This window comes from Pan troglodytes, chromosome 16 (genome assembly GCF_028858775.2).
Source record: "Pan troglodytes isolate AG18354 chromosome 16, NHGRI_mPanTro3-v2.0_pri, whole genome shotgun sequence".
Lineage (NCBI taxonomy): Eukaryota > Metazoa > Chordata > Mammalia > Primates > Hominidae > Pan > Pan troglodytes.
In genome coordinates, this window is record NC_072414.2 from 75951502 (window position 1) to 75968933 (window position 17432).

Below are 17432 nucleotides of genomic sequence, written 5' to 3' on the forward strand. Positions count from 1 at the left end.
GATTCTATTAGTAGGTCTAGGGTGGGGTCTGAAATTCTGCATTTTTTTTTTAAGTGAAAGCAGCCGGGCGTGGTGGCTCACACCTGTAATCCCAGCACTTTGGGAGGCTGAGGTGGGCCAATCACGAGGTCAAGACCAACCTGGCCAACATGGTGAAATCCCATCTCTACTAAAGATACAAAAAATTAGCTGGGCATGGTGGTGCGCACCTGTAATCCCAGCTACTTGGGAGGCTGAGGCAGGAGAATCGCTTGAACCCAGGAGGCAGAGGTTGCAGTGAGCTGAGATCGTGCCATTACACTCTAGCCTGGACGACAGGGTGAGACTCTGTCTCAAGATAATAATAACAATAATAATAATAATGTGAAAGCAAGTTTATTAAGTAAAGAAACAACAGAATGGCGACTCCATAGGCACAGCAGCAGATTCTGTATTTGTAACAAGACACCAGCATCTGCTCACACCTGGAACAAACCTGGTGGGTGCAGTGGGGGTCAGGGCTCTCCCTGACATCTTTTCTGGTGAAGAAAGAGGCTGAGTGAGCAGTGGTTCTAAAACGTATAAAAGGTGTTCCATTAGGATGTGTTCTGTACCCTCCCGCCCCCTGCAAAGTCTATGATCAAATAAGTTTAGGAATCTTGGATTTAAGTGAAATAAGTTCATTTCCCACAGGTCTTCTCAGAACTTTTACTATGCTAATGTACACTGTGACCACCTCTCAGCCTGCAGTGTTACTCAAACTTGGTTTTGATTTTGGAACACTTTCCTCACAACATCTTGATTGACTGGGTTACAAGGAACACACTCCAGTTAGTTTGAGATGTTGAACCTCAGCCTCTGATCCTCTGTGACCAAGACTTTAGGCCCTTGGCCATACTGTCCCTCAGCCCTGCCACTTAGGCATCCCTGAGCATGTCTGTTCATGGGTAAGATGGGGTGAAGCAGGTGTGGCTGTCCTCTCACAGAAGGAGAACAAAGGCAGTGCCAGGGGACAGCCCTGCCTCTGGCTCCAGGGACTTGCTGGGCACTGTGACACCAGAGAGCTGCTGGAGCTGCTGCTTCCCTGAGAGCCTGGGGCCCCAAAGTCTCCCTGGGATCATTGTTTTTGTCACTGCAGATTCTGAGATGGTCCTCCAGTCAAAAGTAAGATTCAGTCTTACTTTTGCCTCTGAATCAGCACTACCCACAGCACTGAGAGAGGGTGAGGGTGATTTTCTAAGAAATTTGAACAAGGACCATCAGAGAATCCCTTACCCACCTTTATTCTATATCAAAAGCCCCAGAGTAGAGCTGGGCATGTGTCTGTAGTCCCAGCTACTCAGAAGGCTGAGACTGGAGAACTGCTTGAGGCCAGGAGTTCAGGGCTGTATTGCACTATTATTACACCTGTGAATAGCACTCTATCCTGGACAACCTAGCAAGACCCTACCTCTAAAAAAAAAAATCCCCTTTTAAAAAAATGGGACTCTGTAGGAACCAGAAGTGCAAAAGGCAAGTCCCATAACATTCCTCAAGTACAGTCCAGGTTCCCAGAACCTCTTGGAAAGGGCACTGGGATTTCCAACCCTGAGAGTCCAGAGAGTTGGAACCTTCACGGCTCTGTGTTGGTGTCTCTGGAATGTGTCCCAGGCTTTGGCATTAGCAGTAGCAACTCTTCATAAGGAAATGGTTCTGGTGTTTGACCAAAGAGAGAGGCAGGAAGCAGGTGAGCAAGGTGTGGGCAGGGGAGAGTATGACTGCAGAAGGAGCCCAGCGGGGAGTGGTGTGCTGCTGGTGAAGGCTGGGCTGGGAGATTGGTGGGGCAGCAATTTCCCACCCAGGAGGAGCATGGGGCCTGTTCTGTGCTGAGTGAACAGTCTGGAGTGAGAGAATCTCAGTCACAGAGGAAGGGGGAGTGGTTGCCCCAGCTCTCATTCCAGCCTAGCCCATCTCTTCCAAGGCCATACCTCCCACAACCCTACCACATAAGCATCCCTGAGCGAGTGTGCAGGGATAAGATGGGGGCCTGCCCAGCACACACAGGTGGAAGCAGGTCAGACCTGCAGGGGCTGGGGGCCCCCACATCCCCCGGGGGCATTTTCCCCAACCCATATCGTATTCTGTATTTTATCACTGGCCCAAGTCTTTGCCACTGTGGTGACACTTTGTCCCCAGGTTATTAGGGGCCTGGTCACAGAGTGTCTGGATCTCAGTTGGCAGGGAAAATGCTTCCCATGAACAGCCTTTTTTTTTTTTTCTTTTTTTTTGGGAGACAGAGTCTTGCTCTGTTGCCCAGGCTGGAGTGCGGTGGCACAATCTCGGCTCACTGCAACCTCCGCCTCCTGGGTTCAAGCAATTCTCGTGCCTCAGCCTCCTGAGTAGCTGGGATTAGGGATTACAGGCGTGTGCCACCATGTTTGGCTAATTTTTATATTTTTAGTAGAGACGGGGTTTCACCACGTTGGTCAGGCTGGTCTCGAACTCCTGACTCGTGATCTGCCTGCCTCGGCCTCCCAAAGTGCTGGGATTATAGGCGTGAGACACTGCACTCAGCCTAATTTTTTGTATTTTTAGTAGAGATGGGGTTTTGCCATGTTGGCCAGGCTTGTCTGAAACTCCTGAGCTCAGGCAAAACACCTGCCTCGGCCTCCCAAGTGCTAGGATTATAGGCATGAACCACCATGGCTGGCCAGTCATGAATAGTTTTGATGGGACAACCAGGGAACTAGCCCAGGGCTGTGGGATTCAGGTGGGGCCCAGGACCACAGGACGGACTGGGAAGCACTCTTAGGACTCTGCTGGTGCAAAGGAAGGGCTGCCGAAAGTGGCCTGGAAGCGGATAGAAGCACAGGGACTGGCACAGAGGCAGTGACAAGGATGGGGTAGTGCATCAGTGGGGATCTAGGTCTGAGCCTGACCACAGGCCTTGATGGGTCAGAGGACAATGAGCTCAGAGAGGGGCTGGGAACTGGAATCTAGTCCAGGATGGCTTCAAAACAATGCCCAGGCAAATGGGCAAGAGAGACAGCTCGTTTCCAGCCAGGCTGCATCACCTGGCTAGCTGCAGTGGCTGGTGACCAGGGGGAATAGATCCATTTAGAGATACCAAGGAAGCCACTACAAGGACCCTGGAGTTGCGACATTAGCTGTGCCCATGCTTGAACTCCCATCTGTCTGGTGACTAAGGCAAACCCCTGCACTAGTTCAGCCTATTCTGCTTGGCATCTTGAGAGTCACCTCCTAATAGTGTATCTTCCACATCAAAAGGATGGGTGTTGAGGGTGGAACTCAGAGTGGGAGGACTTTCCCTGTCCTGGCTTGGAAAGGAAAGGGAAAACTGGAAAATTCTGACCCACCCGAGGACCTCAGCCTGAGTCTTCCTTCTGTCACCACCTGGTCTTTTGGCTCCCAGAGTCAAGAGAAGGATGGTGAATTGGTCCCTGGGAGGGTGGAGCCCAGGTTGGGATATGGAGAATAAGGATTAAAAGTGGCGTATCCTCAAGGAAAAGAAGCAGTATGTACCTTTTTGGGTCTTTGACTTGATGGCTCTGGTTTGACCCCAGTCTCTCTCCCTGCATCCCCAATCCCACTGACCTGTCCAGAAGAAAGCACTTAGGGCTGAACTTTTTGATCCTGACCTTTGGGAACCCCCATTATTTTCCCATTACCAACTGCCCCCTTGCTGCAGAAGATGCTATGGTGTCACTGAGGCTTTGCTTCCCTATGGCATCTGGAGAACAGAAAGAATGCTTCTCTCTGTCCAGGCCCCAAATACATTACGCCCCTGGCTTTGGAAATTTTTTTTTTTAAAAATCTAAAGTTTCAGTATTTAAATTTATGAATCTGTAAACTTATATAATTTATAAATTTATGAATATTTAAGTATAGTATTCCTACATAAAATTGTACAGATCACAAGTGCTCAACTTGATGCGTTTTCATAGACTGAATAACCCAGGTAAACAGCATCCAGCAAGAAAAAGCGTGGCAGCACAACTTCCTCATGTCTGCTTCCAGTTTGGGGCAGTGTTTCATTTTGCTGAGAGATTACAGAGTCCTGAAACAGTCTGACACCAGGCTCCAAGTGGCAGTGGGATTTCAGAAGGCCAACATGGATTTGTGTCCAGCAATGCCAACACAGTGGCAGATGCTTCTCTTTGGGGCTATTAGGGATGTGTTAACAACAGCCTCTGTGGGAGGGGCAGGGTATGTGGAAATAGGAGGGTTGTCTTGTTTTGGCTGTGAAGAATGTAAGGAAACAGCTATGGAGGAAGAGGAATTCTTGAGAGCTTGGGCAAGGTGACCTTGACCTTGGATGTGCTAAGACCCCAGCATCTGTACCTTCAGAGGGAAGTCAGGGAGGGAGAGGTGGGGTTGGTGTTTCTCATGGGTACCAAGGCAAGACCAAGACCCTGGACTCCTGACCCTCACCAAGAAAAGCTGCATACTCTCAAGTAAATCTCTGAATGTCTCAATTTCCCCAGCTGCAAAACAAAGGGGATGGCCTCTCCGATTCCCATGTCTCTGGGCATCCACTAACCCATTACAAACATCTCAGGACAACCAGCACTCACCTTCAACCTCCAAGATACTCCCCAATGATCTTTGCTACCTGATATCTGTATCCTTGTGTCATTCCCTCCCACATATTATCAATGTTGGTGTTATGTGAATAATAGGATACAAATGATGGTATGTCATTTCTCAGATTAGGTTATAAAATTCTTTGAACCTCCATCTTGGTTGTTCTCTTCCTCTCTCTCAAGCCAGCTACCATGTCTTGAGCAGCACTATGGAGAGGTCCATGTGACAAGGAACTGAGGCTTTTGCTGGCACCCACTTGAGTGAGCTTGGAGGCTGATCTTCCAGCCCAAGGCAGAGCTTCAAGTGACTGCAGTTCTGGCTGACATCATGACTACAAACTCATGAGAGATTCTGAGCCAGAACCAGCCAGCTAAGCCATTCTCTGATTCCTGACTCCCAGAAATTGTGCAAGATAATAAATATTTGTTGTTTTAAGCTGCTTAGCTTTAGGGGTAACTTAATAGCAATAAATAAATAATACAATCCAGCCTTCCACCCATCTCCTAGGTTGTTGGGAAAGCCCTCAGGGAGCCTGGATCCCTGAGTCTGGCCTTCAGAGCACTCTGCTCCCACATTCAGTGTCTGAGTGGTGTGCCTGAGTTGGCTTCTCCTGGCTCATGAGGGCTGACTGTTATTACACATTCAGGAATTCTGTGAGCCAGATGATGTCACACTGACAATTTGAAATCAGCCGTGGTGGGAGTTTTTATGCCATGGAAAGAGACAAATGCTACAAATCACTTCCCTCCCCCAGCCAATTGTCAAACATTTACCAGCACATCACGGCCCTTAATTATCCCCATCTCTGTCTCTTTAAAATATTATTATGTATTTCAAGTTTAGAGACTATCATAACCACCTGTCTACTAATCATCCAACTTGAGAACTGAAGCACTCATCAGTTCAGTGCTCATCAATCCAATGTCCCCCACACCCCTCATTTCATGACTGCTTCCTTTCCCACCTGAAGCAAATCATCATTCTGAATTTTCTGTTTATCAATAACATCCTTTTTTTTGTACTTTCACTATAGATAGACGTGTTCCTAAACAATATATAGTACCATACTTTGTGATGGTGGTGCGTACTACAAGTTTTCAAATTTTATATAAATGGCATCTGAGAGTATGTTTTCTCCTACATCCTGCTTTTTCACTCAATATTGTTTGTAAGTCATGTTGATGTGATCTGCTGTATTTCATTTACTTTTACTTATATATAGAATTCCATTGTATGACTATACCATAATTTATTGATCCACTCTCCTGTTGGTGGGCATTTAGGATTATTTTATTTTGTTTTGTTTTTGTAACTATTAACAAAACAGCTACAGACATTTTTACTCATGTTTCTTAACACATATGAAAGTTTCTCTAACATATTTTCCTAGGAATGGAATTGCTGGGTCATAGAGTATACACTTTTTCAAGTTAACTAGAGAATCCAAATTGCTCACCAGAGTTGCTATACTTCACATCAACAATATTTCTAGCAGCTTTATTCATAATAGTCCCCGAAGTGGAAAGAATTCAAATTCCAATCAATAGGAGAATGCAGAAATAAATTATGGTGTATCTACACAATGGAATACTACTTAGCAATACAAAGGAACAAACTACTCCTACATGCCAACAACATGGATGGATCTAACAGGTATGTTGAATGAAAGAAACCAAAAATTATATGAAGTCTAGAACAGGTTAAACGAATCTGTAATGAAAAGAATAAGGTAACGGTACCTTGAGGAGGGAGGTATAAAGTGGGAAGGGGCAGGAAGGAACCCAGTGGGGGTTCTGGAGAGATTCCATGTCTCCATGCGGGTGGTGGTTACCTCGGTATATACTTAAGATTTGTGCACTCTGACCGGGCGTGGTGGCTCACGCCTGTAATCCCAGCACTTTGGGAGGCCGAGACAGGTGGATCACAAGGTCAAGAGATCGAGACCATCCTGGCTAACAGGGTGAAACCCCGTCTCTACTAAAAATACAAAAAATTAGCCGGGCGTGGTGGCGGGCGCCTGTAGTCCCAGCTACTCAGGAGGCTGAGGCAGGAGAATGGCATGAACCCAGGAGGCAGAGCTTTCAATGAGCCGAGATCTCGCCACTGCACTCCAGCCTGGGCGACAGAGCGAGACTCCATCTCAAAATAAATAAATAAATAAATAAATAAAAAAGATTTGTGCACTCTATGCATTGCCTTCTCTCCATTAAAAGATGTGAAACATAAAAGCACACACCAAAGTAGCTGAACCAGTTTACGCCCTCACTGGCAGTGATCCTGCTACTGGGACAGTGAAACTTGATCATTTTTTTCCATTTCAAAAGTGTGGCACGGCATCTGATTGTGGTTTCATTTGCATTTCCCTGGTTACTGATGAGGGTGGGCATCTACTGATGTTTATTGGCCATTTGGATTTTCACTTGTGTCAACTGTCCATTCTCATCTTTTGCCCATTTTTCTGTGGAGTTGTGTTTTTTCCTCATTGATTATAGAACTTCTTATATAGTCTGGAAACTAGTTCTTTGTAAATACATGGATTGGAGATACCTTCTTCCAGTCTATGGCTTGTCTTTTCAAGCTTTAAACAATATCTTTAGCTGGGCGGTGGCTCACGCCTCATCCCAACACTTTGGGAGGCCGAGGCGGGCGGATCACGAGGTCAGGAGTTCGAGACCAGCCTGGGCAACATGGTGAAACCCCGTCTCCACTAAAAATACAAAAATTAGCCGGGTGCGGTGGCAGGTGTCTGTAATCCCAGCTACTCTGGAGGCTGAGGCAGAAGAATTGCTTGAACCCGGGAGGCTGAGATTGCAGTCAGCCGAGATCGTGCCACTGCACTCCAGCCTGGGCGACAGAGCAAGACTCCACCTCAAAACAAACAAACTCTTTTAGTAAACCAAAGTTTTTAATTCCAGTGTGGTCAAATGTATTGTCTTCCTTTATATCCTGTGCTTATTGTTCCAATCTTATTTTTCCAAGTTTACAAAATTCATCCACGGGCTGAGGTAAAAAAAAAAATCTCCTATATTTTCTTCTGAAAAAATTCTAAGTAAAGCTTTTCAGAATTGTATTTTTAACTTACTTTTGTGTACGATGAAAGGTGGGGCCAATCCACTCTTTCTTTTTTTTTTTTTTTTTTTTGAGATGGAGTCTCGCTCTGTCACCCAGGATGTAGTGCAGTGGTGAGATCTCGGCTCACTCCAAGCTCCCCCTCCTGGGTTCCTGCCATTCTCCTGCCTCAGCCTCCCAAGTAGCTGGGACCACAGGCGCCCACCACCATGCCCAGCTAATTTTTTGTGTGTATTTTTAGTAGAGACGGGGTTTCACCATGTTAGCCAGGATGGTCTCGATCTCCTGACCTCATGATCTGCCTGCCTAGGCCTCCCAAAGTGCTGGGATTACAGGCATGAGCCACCGCGCTTGGCCCCAATCCACTTTTTTATCCCACTTAAAAGGAACTTGAAAAAACAAAGAACATGGTTTCTTCTGTACAGAGCTTGGCAAAACTTGAGCAGAGACTGTGTGTGTCTACCTTGTGGTCTTGAGTTCCTGAGTGAATTCCTTTTCTTATCTTTTGCAACCAGGAAATTATTTTCTCCCATCAAACTTCTCTCTTCTTTTAGCTCTCTGCCTCCTGCAGAAGCACTGAACACTTGAGCATATAAAAGACTATAGGGTCCCTCCTGTCTCCCTAGTACATATATTTAAAATGTAGTCCAGCTAATTATATAGTTGGACTTAAAATCAGTATTGTAAGTCTGGGGCTTGACTGCAGAGACAGTGCCAGGCATAGCTGGGCTCAAAGGCTGTTTGTTGACTGGGAGAATAGATAATGCTGCCTATTTGTTTCTGCTGCTTCTGCCAGTGACCAGCTGTGGGGACTTGACCAAGTCATTTAATAAATTCACCTCTGTCACTTTCCACACCCTGCCCTGTGGATTATGGTCACCTTCAGAGGGACTGTTCTTCCTGTATGACATGCAGGCCTAGCCAAGTCCAGGTAGGGAGCAAGGACTTGCCCACACCTGAGGTCATGACTGCATTTGGTCAAAGTTACCTCTTCTCTCAACATCTGCAGTCAGCTCTGGGGTCATTCACAGATAAGCACACACATAAGCAGGCTGGAAGTTTTATTCTCACCTGGTTAAGACTTCAGGCTCTGAAACCAGAAGACTGCCTTGGTTTGAGTCTTTGCTCTCACACTTTTAGCTGGGAGTCTTTTGGCAAGTTACTTAACTTCTTTGAGCTTCAGTCTCATCTGCAAAATGAGATAACATAGGTAAAGCACTCAAAACTTTCCCACGCGCACAGTAAGTGGTCAGTGAAGACGAGCTATTATTATTACCTGCAACAGAAAGTTTAGGGAGAGAGATTTTAGGCAGCAGAAGTTTCTGTTCCAAGTCTCTTGAAAGATGCCTTCATTATCTTATGGTTGACAGTTTTGAAATATGAAAGGGCCTCCAGACACCCGCTCCCTTGGGCACTATTCTGGGTTTCAGGTTCTTATCTTGCTCAGCTTTTGGGTCAGAGAGGAGGAAAGGATGTCAGGGATCACAAACTGGCAGCCAGTGAGCTGCATGGGGCCCCTGGACATGCTGGGCTTGGCTCTTTTCATTTGAATTAATAACCAACATTAAAATTCACATTCAAGATTTCACTTAAAAAAGTACTTCCAGCTTTTCTTGAAAGATGACTGGGCTGGGACCTCGTTTCTACATGGTGCTCACCAGCTAACAGCCCTTTTGGGTGTGCCTTGGGCCTTCAGTGCTGTCGCCCACCCTCACTTGGCTCCTGTGCTGTAGGCATCTGGGTGTGCCACCCTCTCAGAAGCAGCCGTCCTACGCTGCTTGTGGGCCAGGACAAGACTCAAGTAGGCTACTCCTAGAGAAAGCATGGCTCAAGAGGTAGGGGTCCCAGCGAAGTTGCTCCTGCCTTGTCCCTGTAGTCATCACCCTTTCTGCCCATGACCTCAGCAACCCAAAGAAGCTCCTGTAAGTAGACCAAGTGGATGGAGACTGGCCAACTCCCACTGTCACTCACCCCCTCGTGGACTTCTACTCTCACGCTCACCACCCTTCCCCCCTTAATCCTTCTGAAACACTAGACTATACTATCAGCTTCCTCTTTCTCCATCACCTCAGGCAGAAACTGACGGTTACCTGTCCCTCTCCCCTTAGCCATTAGCTCAAGCCCAGGAAGAGGGCAGCACCATCCTTCCTAAGTGCCAGGAGAGGACCGGAGCATAGTTAGTGCTTATTAAATAGTATCATGATAACATGACACATGTAAAACACTTAGCAATGTTCAATAAACTCTGGTCCCTTTCCTCCCCACTCCAGTCCCTTGTTTCCCCCTTTTCTGTCCAACCTCTTCTACGTCTCCAGCAACACCTTAAAACAGACCCGACAACTGCCAACCCCTTTTACAATTCTCTAATAGTTTTCCTGCTGTCTGCAGAATAAAGGCCCCTTACAAACCGGGCCCAGGCTTCCCTCCGGCGGTATCAGGTCGCATCATCCTCAGTCCTGGTCAGAGGGAGCCGCTCGGTGCCGTCCTCCCTCTCTGCCTTTGCTTGATCTCCCGCCTGGAATGCCATCTCCGCCTCTGCGTTTGCCTGGGGTTTCCAGTCCGCCCCTGCGCCAGGTGCCCTAGGACGCCTGCCCTGGAGCCCTCGCCCTATCCCTTGCCCTATTTCTGTGAAACTTTCTATCTCAGTGTGTCAGGAGCGCCGGAAGCGGTTTCTTCGGAGAACTCCGGTCCAAAGAGGACCAGTGATGTCTTTGGAACTTTCTGGAACGTCCTGACTCTCGCGGCCCCCTCTGCAGCGCACGGAGCCGTGGGTCTAAAGTGAGTGCGCCTCCTGGAGCCCAGGGGCTACGGTTCCGACCAAGGATGCAGGGCAGGCTCTCGCCCTGGAGAGATCACTGGAAGAGAAGGAGCGCGGACACGAGGCTGTACTGACGAAGCGATCGCCGCCGCTCGCAGGGGCTTATAAATCGTGCCCTCTTTCGTTAAGAGGGAAACTGAGGCCCAGGGCAGACAGTGACTCGGCAAGGGTCACTTAGGTGATGGCGCGCTCAGGCTTAGGTCTCTGGCCCCCCAGGGGGCAGCTGTGGCTAGCAGCGGCGGCAGTCCCCGCCGGGTTCCGGGTGGGCGGCGGAGCCCTCCTCGACTCGGCCTGCTAGGAGGGGCGGGGCGCGAGGGGGCGGAGGCGAGGGCCCGGGCGGGGCCGACACAGGTGCTCCGCATCCGGCCGGGGGGCGGCTCCGAGGAGCGGCTCGTAGGAGCTTCATAAGCTGCCGGGGTGCGGGGCTGCGCGCGGCCCGCTGCAAAAATAGTGCCCACGTGCGTGCGCGTCTCTCGCCCGCCGGCTGGCCGGTCAGCCCGTCAGCCCCGCAGGGCCACACCGGCCCCATGGCGTTCCCGCTGGTAAGAGCCGCCCGCCGCTCGCCTGGGCGGGGCCGCGTCCCGGCCGCAGTAGCTAACGGTCCGCGCGCAGCCGGGTCCGGCGCCGCGGTACCCCCATCCCCCGCCCCGTGCGGGCGAGTCCCGGGCGGGGCGCGGTCACGTGCCCGCGGGCGTGGGGCCTCGTGGAGGGGTGGAGGGCGAGGGGGGCAGGGAGCCTCCTCGTGACTCAGGGCCTTTGGGCTTAAAGGCGCCGCAGCCCTGCGGGGGCGGCCGGTGGGGCTTCCGAGCCGCACTGCGGCCTCCGGGCGGCCTCGAGCGTCTGTCCAGACGGGAGCTGACCGGACATAAAGGAGCACCGGCGCCCGGAACGTTTCTTTCTCACACTGCCGTCGCACGGGAGACCCGAAGCCGCTGGCGCTGGAAGCTCACGCCCCCTGCGGGTCTCTTTAGCAGCCGGCGCGCGGTGGGGGGGACCGGGCGGGACGGGGCGGGGCTGCTGACGGCGTAGACCCCGTGCTCTGTGGAGAGCCCCACGACGGCGGCGGGCGCGGCCCCTTTAAGGTGGAGGGCTCAAGCCCCTCGTGCGGCTTCCCAATCCTGGGCAGGTCACGTGGCTTCACACCTTCGCTTGGCGCCGGAGAGGGAGTCTCGGGGGCGGGGCTGGCCGGGTAGTGTGGCGCGAGGGCGGAAGACTGGCGGGGCTTCGTGCCCGGGAGACCCGCGGGGCTGGCGGCATTGAGGTGGGTCCTGGTCATGGGCGGGAGAGGGGTAGGCTTGCAGGCCGCGGAGGTGGCGTAGGCGGGGAGCGACCCGAGCCCACTCTGGGCTGTGCTGTTCGGACCCTCAGCCTGGCGAGCGGATGCATGTGGCCTGGCGTTCTGGTCATTCTCCTCAGTGCCGGACGAGGCCAGGTGCCCAGACTCAGGGGCGGCCTCAGGTTTGGCGGAGCAGCGGCTGGGGCCCTGGACGAGTCGCCCCCCGTGATGACGAGCTGGTTGGGCGGGCCTGTGCCCGCCTGGAGTCACCTGAGTGTGGGGGGACTCACCCACAAAGGGGTCCTCACCTTGGGGTGTCCCACCCGGCGTCATTCCCCGAGGCTTTTTCATGTCATGGGTTCCTCAGCGGTCGAGTCGACAGAGGCTTTGCTGCCTCATTTCTAGAGGACCCAGGGAGACCAGAAGGCTCTGTGAGCGGCCCCGCGTTGACCCCGTGACCGAGAAAAGCCAGGCAGACGCCTGGGCTCTTGGGCGCTTTCGTGGGCGCGCGCTTATTTTTCGGGGGCACTTTGCTCCCTGCAGCCCTGGCCCCTTGCACCGTGCTCTCAGCTGGGGGAAGAGAGTCGGGAGCCGAATTCGCTCTTAGAAGCCGGGGTGCCTCCCGCCAGGCCCGCCTGGGAGGAGGCCGCGTCTCTCCTCCCCCGCCCCGCGCCTGCAGCCCCGGCCCTGACTGACGCCGCATTTCTCTGGCAACCGCTTCCCTTGGTCTCCCTGGCTACCGCCCAGCCTCCCCGCGCTCTCTCCTGGCACCTGAGTCAACTACTGGGCTGTGTCGTTGGTGGGGAAGAGGGGCAAGTGGGTGGGGTTCCTATTCTGGAAGGCACAGGTGCACCGCCCGCCTCTTGGCTGCCCCTCAGGTGACGGTGCGGTCCCTTGCTAGCGGGAAGAGTGTCTGCTAAGGACAGTTTGCACCCTGAGGCTCATGTTCCCTTTGAGTGTAGGGACACATGCTGGGTTAAAAAATAAAAATAAATTCAAACAGGACCCAACCTTGGAAACCTCAAGTTGGTGATTGTTTTCCTGGTTGGTTTTTTGCATAGTTAGAAAAGCTTGTGGAGCTCAGTGGGGCTGCTGGCTGTCGGAAAACCCTGGGGACGGTGTTTTGGGGACTCATCACTGGTCTTTTATTTGTCCCCATTGAGCTGGCTTGGAGCTGAACTGTATTGCCAGAGCACGTTGCTGTAGGAGTTTGGCTTTTTATTTTTTAATATTTATTTATTTATTTATTTTGAGAGGGAGTCTTGCCCTGTCACCCAGGCTGGAATGCAGTCTCGCGATCTCGGCTCACTGCAGCCTCCGCCTCCCGGGTTCAAGCGATTCTCCTGCCTCAGCCTCCTCTGTAGCTAGGATTACAAGCTCACGCCACCACGCGCGGCTGATTTTTGTATTTTTAGTAGAGATGGGGTTTCAGCATGTTAGCCAGGATGGTCTCGAACTCCTGACCTCGTGATCCGCCCACCTCGGCCTCCCAAAGGGCTGGAATTACAGGCGTGAGCCCCCTCGCCTGGCTGAGTTTCACTTTTTAAATTTTTTGTCACGGCGATTTAAACTTTGGGTGGCCTGGTGTAGTGCCTGCTCAGTTTATAGAAGTAGGATTTGGAAGTTGACTACTCTGTGTGTAAGTCAACCTTTGTAATAAAAAAGTACGGCCCGGCGCCATGACTCACGCCTTTAATCCCAGCACTTTGGGAGGCCCAGGCGGGCAGATCACCTGAGGTCAGAAGTTCAAGACCAGCCTGGCCAACAAGGTGAAATCCCGTCTCTCCTAAAAATACAAAAATTAGCCGGGCGTGGTGGTGGGCGCCTATAATCGAAGCTACTTGGGAGGCTGAGGCAGGAGAATCGCTTAAACCCAGGAAGTGGAAGTTGCAGTGAGCCGAGATCGGCCACTGCACTCCAGCCTGAGCGACAGAGCGAGACTCCGTCTCAAAAAACAAAACAAAACTTGATTTCCCCCTTCCGAACCGTTTGTCTTGTAAACAACTGCCTGGTCTAGGCTCACAGGTGTGGGAGGGAGGTTGTGCCAGCCTGTGCAGCACATCAGAGGTTGGAGAGCTGATGCCTGTGGTGAATAATCATGGAAACGTTTGCAGTTTGGGTTAGGCCATAGGCGTTTGATACAGGAATGGTTCTATGGGCTTTTCTTTCACTGTAGTGCACAAACCAGTGCCCGTGAAGTAAAAAGTGGAGGAGGAAGATAAAGTAGTAAGACTCCAGGCTCAGCACCAAACTTAACTAGTGACCTAATGATAATAGCTGCCTTAATAAGCATTTTCACTGAGCACAACCATTAGTTTTATTCTTAGTCTTCAAAATGGGTTGCAAACTCAAACCCTGTGGGGGCCAGAGGTAACATAAATGAGCAAAGGAGGAGGAAAGAAAGGTAATGGCTTCTGAACTACAGAGTATATGCCTCTTTGAAAGGAGCAGCCACTAGCTGATTGTTGCTCAGCAAAAATGTGGGCTCAGAGTCGGTGGATCTTTGACTTGCTTCTAAACTGGCTATCTCTATTTTGATGGATCTCCTGACTTTTAAATGTAGCATTAAAAAAATTTTAAACACTATAGACCAAATGTAACATGTCTTTAATGTTGGATTCAACCTGAAGGCTAGTTTGGAATCTGTCTTAAAACATCCGTTTTGGATTTCCCCGCTGTTTTGCAGAAAAGGAAACAGGTTTTAGAAATCAAGTCACAAGGCTGTTAAGTGATGGAATTGTGTGAACCTAGGTCCTTCTGGTGCCGTAGCCCAGCCTATTATGTGTCTTCTGTTATGTCAGAGGATCAAGGGGTTATTGGTGGCGTACATTCTAGAAAAAAGGTGGTGGTCTGGGAGCTGGTCACATTTATAGGCAAAGTGAACCTTAACTGCATTGGCAGGAATCCCAGTTGCTGTAGAAGTCAGTGTGGGTCTTCTGAGTGTTAGTACAGCAGTGCTGATGTTAGGAGGAATGTGCTGTGTCTATCATTCCACAATGTATGTCAGAGCAGTTAGCTGATCCTGAGAGCGGGAGGTCTGGGGAAGGCAGGCTCCTCCCACTGTGGGGGTGACCCTCCCAACCCTCTGCACAAAAGGCTCCTTTTTTTCAGGACAGTTAAAATTTCAGTACTAACTTTTTCTGTCTGAGGCAAGGCAAATTTGAAATTATATAATTGTTTTAAGACCTGTAAAAGTAACATGGAGCTTACTAAATCTCACCTTGTCTGTCTTAGCTAGGATTCCCATAATGCTGTCTCTTAGATTTCCAGGAAGAATTAATAAAGGTTAAAAAAAATTTTTTTAAAGCAGTCTGTGGTAAAATCTGAGATAAGCTCCCGGGGCATAAAATAGCCCTGCCCCAGAAATGAGGGGCTGGGATTTCAATTCTGGATAAAACTTAGAATCCCAGCATTGTACACAGCCACACTTATGGATGTAAAGGGGTATGTACATTTTTTTTTTCCTATATTTCATTTTCAAGGATTTTTTTTTTTTTTGAGATGGAGACTCACTCTGTTGCCCAAGCTGGAGTGCAGTGGCACAATCTCGGCTCACTGCAACCTCCGTCTCTGGGGTTCAAGCAATTCTTCTGCCTCAGCCTCCCAAGTAGTGGGGACTATAGGCACGCGCCACCACGCCCAGCTAATTTTTGTATTTTTACTAGAGATGGGGTTTCACCATATTGGCCAGGCTGGTCTCGAACTCCTGACCTCGTGATCTGTCCGTCTCAGCTTCCCACAGTGCTGGGATTACAGGTGTGAGCCACCGTGCCCAGCCTCATTCCCAAGGGTTTAAAGGAGTAAAAAGCATATTCAGAGCTTTTGCCAAAGAATTTTTTTCTGTGAGAATGTAAACTCAGACACAAGCTAGATAGCTTTCTTACCTGTATCCTGGAAAGTTTTTGGAAAGATGAAAACTTTAAAATGTTACCTGCCTCTAGCTGCTTCTTAGCAACCTTTACCAGCAAGGCACTCAGCTATGAGTTCAGTGTTTGTGGATTTGGGGGTGTGGAGTGTGCTGGGGAGGGGAAGGGTGAGGTGACTAAAGTAGCTCTCTGCTGGTGTTATTTTTGCATTTATAATGTTAGGTGTTGTCTGTGCAAGCTTTCTCATTCATTGGTTTCAGGTCCCTTAGCTAAATGATTATTTTCTAAAGTTATGTTTATTTTAAGGGAAAATTAGAGTATTAGTACTTTTGGCTTACAGTTTGAGACAGAAATGCACACCAAACCTAAATATTAATGTTTACACTGTTTTTAGTAGCTAGTATTGGAGGCAGTAAAAGAATCATGGGATCAAATAACAAATTATTTTCTCTGCTATGGAGAAGTTGTGCTAATCTCATCCTGTTCTGCAAATCTGCTTTTCCTAGGCGGTATATAAACTGTACTGACTCTGGGGAGAATTTGCCAGAAAGCCCCTGAGGCTAAAGGGTAGGACGTGTTTTGCACCTAGAAGTTATGGTAGAGGAGGTTATGTAAGAATTTTGCTTCTCTTGTTTGAATTAAGACCCAGAAGCACTGATTGCACCCTTTACCGTTTCTTAAGCCTTTTAAGATTTTATTATTAAGGTTTTTTTTTTGAGACAAGGTCTCACTGTGTCACCCAGGCTGGCGGGCAGTGGTGCAATCACAGCTTACTGCAGTCTCAAAGCTCCCTGGCTTAAGGGATCCTTCAGCCTCAGCCTCCGAAGTAGCTGGGACTACAGCCATTCAACATGCTTGGCTACTTTTTAAAAAATTTTTTCTTTGAGATGGGGTTTCACTATGTTGGCCAGGCTTATTCTCGGCTCAAGCCATCCTCCTGCCTCAGCCTCCCAGAGTATTGGGATTACAGGTATGAGCCACCATGCAGGCTCTTAAAGCCTTTTGGTCACCATGAACTTTGCTTCCTTTGCACCCAACATTGCAGTTTTGGAAATGCCCTTAGTTTTTTCCTGCCGTTGTTGCAGCCTGCTTTAGAGCGTCTCATCTTCTGTGAGCACAGATTCTGTAGAAAGTTTTTATGTTGAAGATGGGACCCGCCCCAACAGTGCATTTCTCAATTATAGTAAACTAGCTGAAAAAGATTGAACTAAAACATGTATGATGTAATATTTCATATTTTCATAGGAAAATTATCTGACTTGCTGTAAAAAGTTAGTATCCAAATTTCAGAGTGCTAAATTCACATTGTAGATGTAATTTCCAATGAATTTTATTAGGTGTCATTTTAAGCCCAATGTTAGGGATTATTTTGCCACCCTAATATATAATGTGGTTTTGATTAACTTGGACCTGGGAGGATTTCTGACTGAATGGGGTTGAGCTTTACTTTCAGTAGTTCAGGAGAACACTTAGGCATGGATAACCTTTGAATTCTTTTTTTTTTGTATTCTTGAATGGTGGAACAGTCCTTTTAAATTACAGTGAGGTAACACTCTTTGTTTTGATTTATTTAAGGCATTAGTGATGAGTTGCCTTGAGGTAACAGGAGAATCCCCAGAGGGCAGGTGTAAAGGTTGGTTTGTATGCTAAAAACGGGTCTTGGTTGCAAGTAGCTATTGATTTTAGGAGTAACTTGACTAATAGTGTTACTTGTTTCTTTATTCTTGGCCAGCATAATATGCTGCTTTATGTACCATCCTGACAGATTTAGCCCCACTTCCTACAGTCCCCTTTGATAAAAGTGTGGGAGTAGCTCTCTGTTGGAAGAGAACAGTTACTG

At 49.2% G+C, this 17432-nt stretch overlaps 1 protein-coding gene across 7 annotated transcripts in view; it reads left to right on the top strand.

Annotated features, from left to right (window-relative positions):
• Positions 1–10768: 10768 nt before the first annotated feature.
• Positions 10769–17432, top strand: part of CPEB1 (cytoplasmic polyadenylation element binding protein 1) — a 104025-nt gene continuing 97361 nt past the window's right edge. The window contains exon 1 of one of the 7 annotated variants that reach the window (XM_001158745.6): positions 10769–10992. In XM_001158745.6, the coding sequence (XP_001158745.2) occupies positions 10978–10992 (15 nt within the window). In that variant the 5' untranslated portion in view covers positions 10769–10977. Of the gene's footprint in view, positions 10993–11192; positions 11712–12492; positions 12605–17432 lie in introns of those variants that run through there. The other 6 variants (XM_054667087.2, XM_063794300.1, XM_001159171.7 and 3 more) reach the window with 6 other exon arrangements.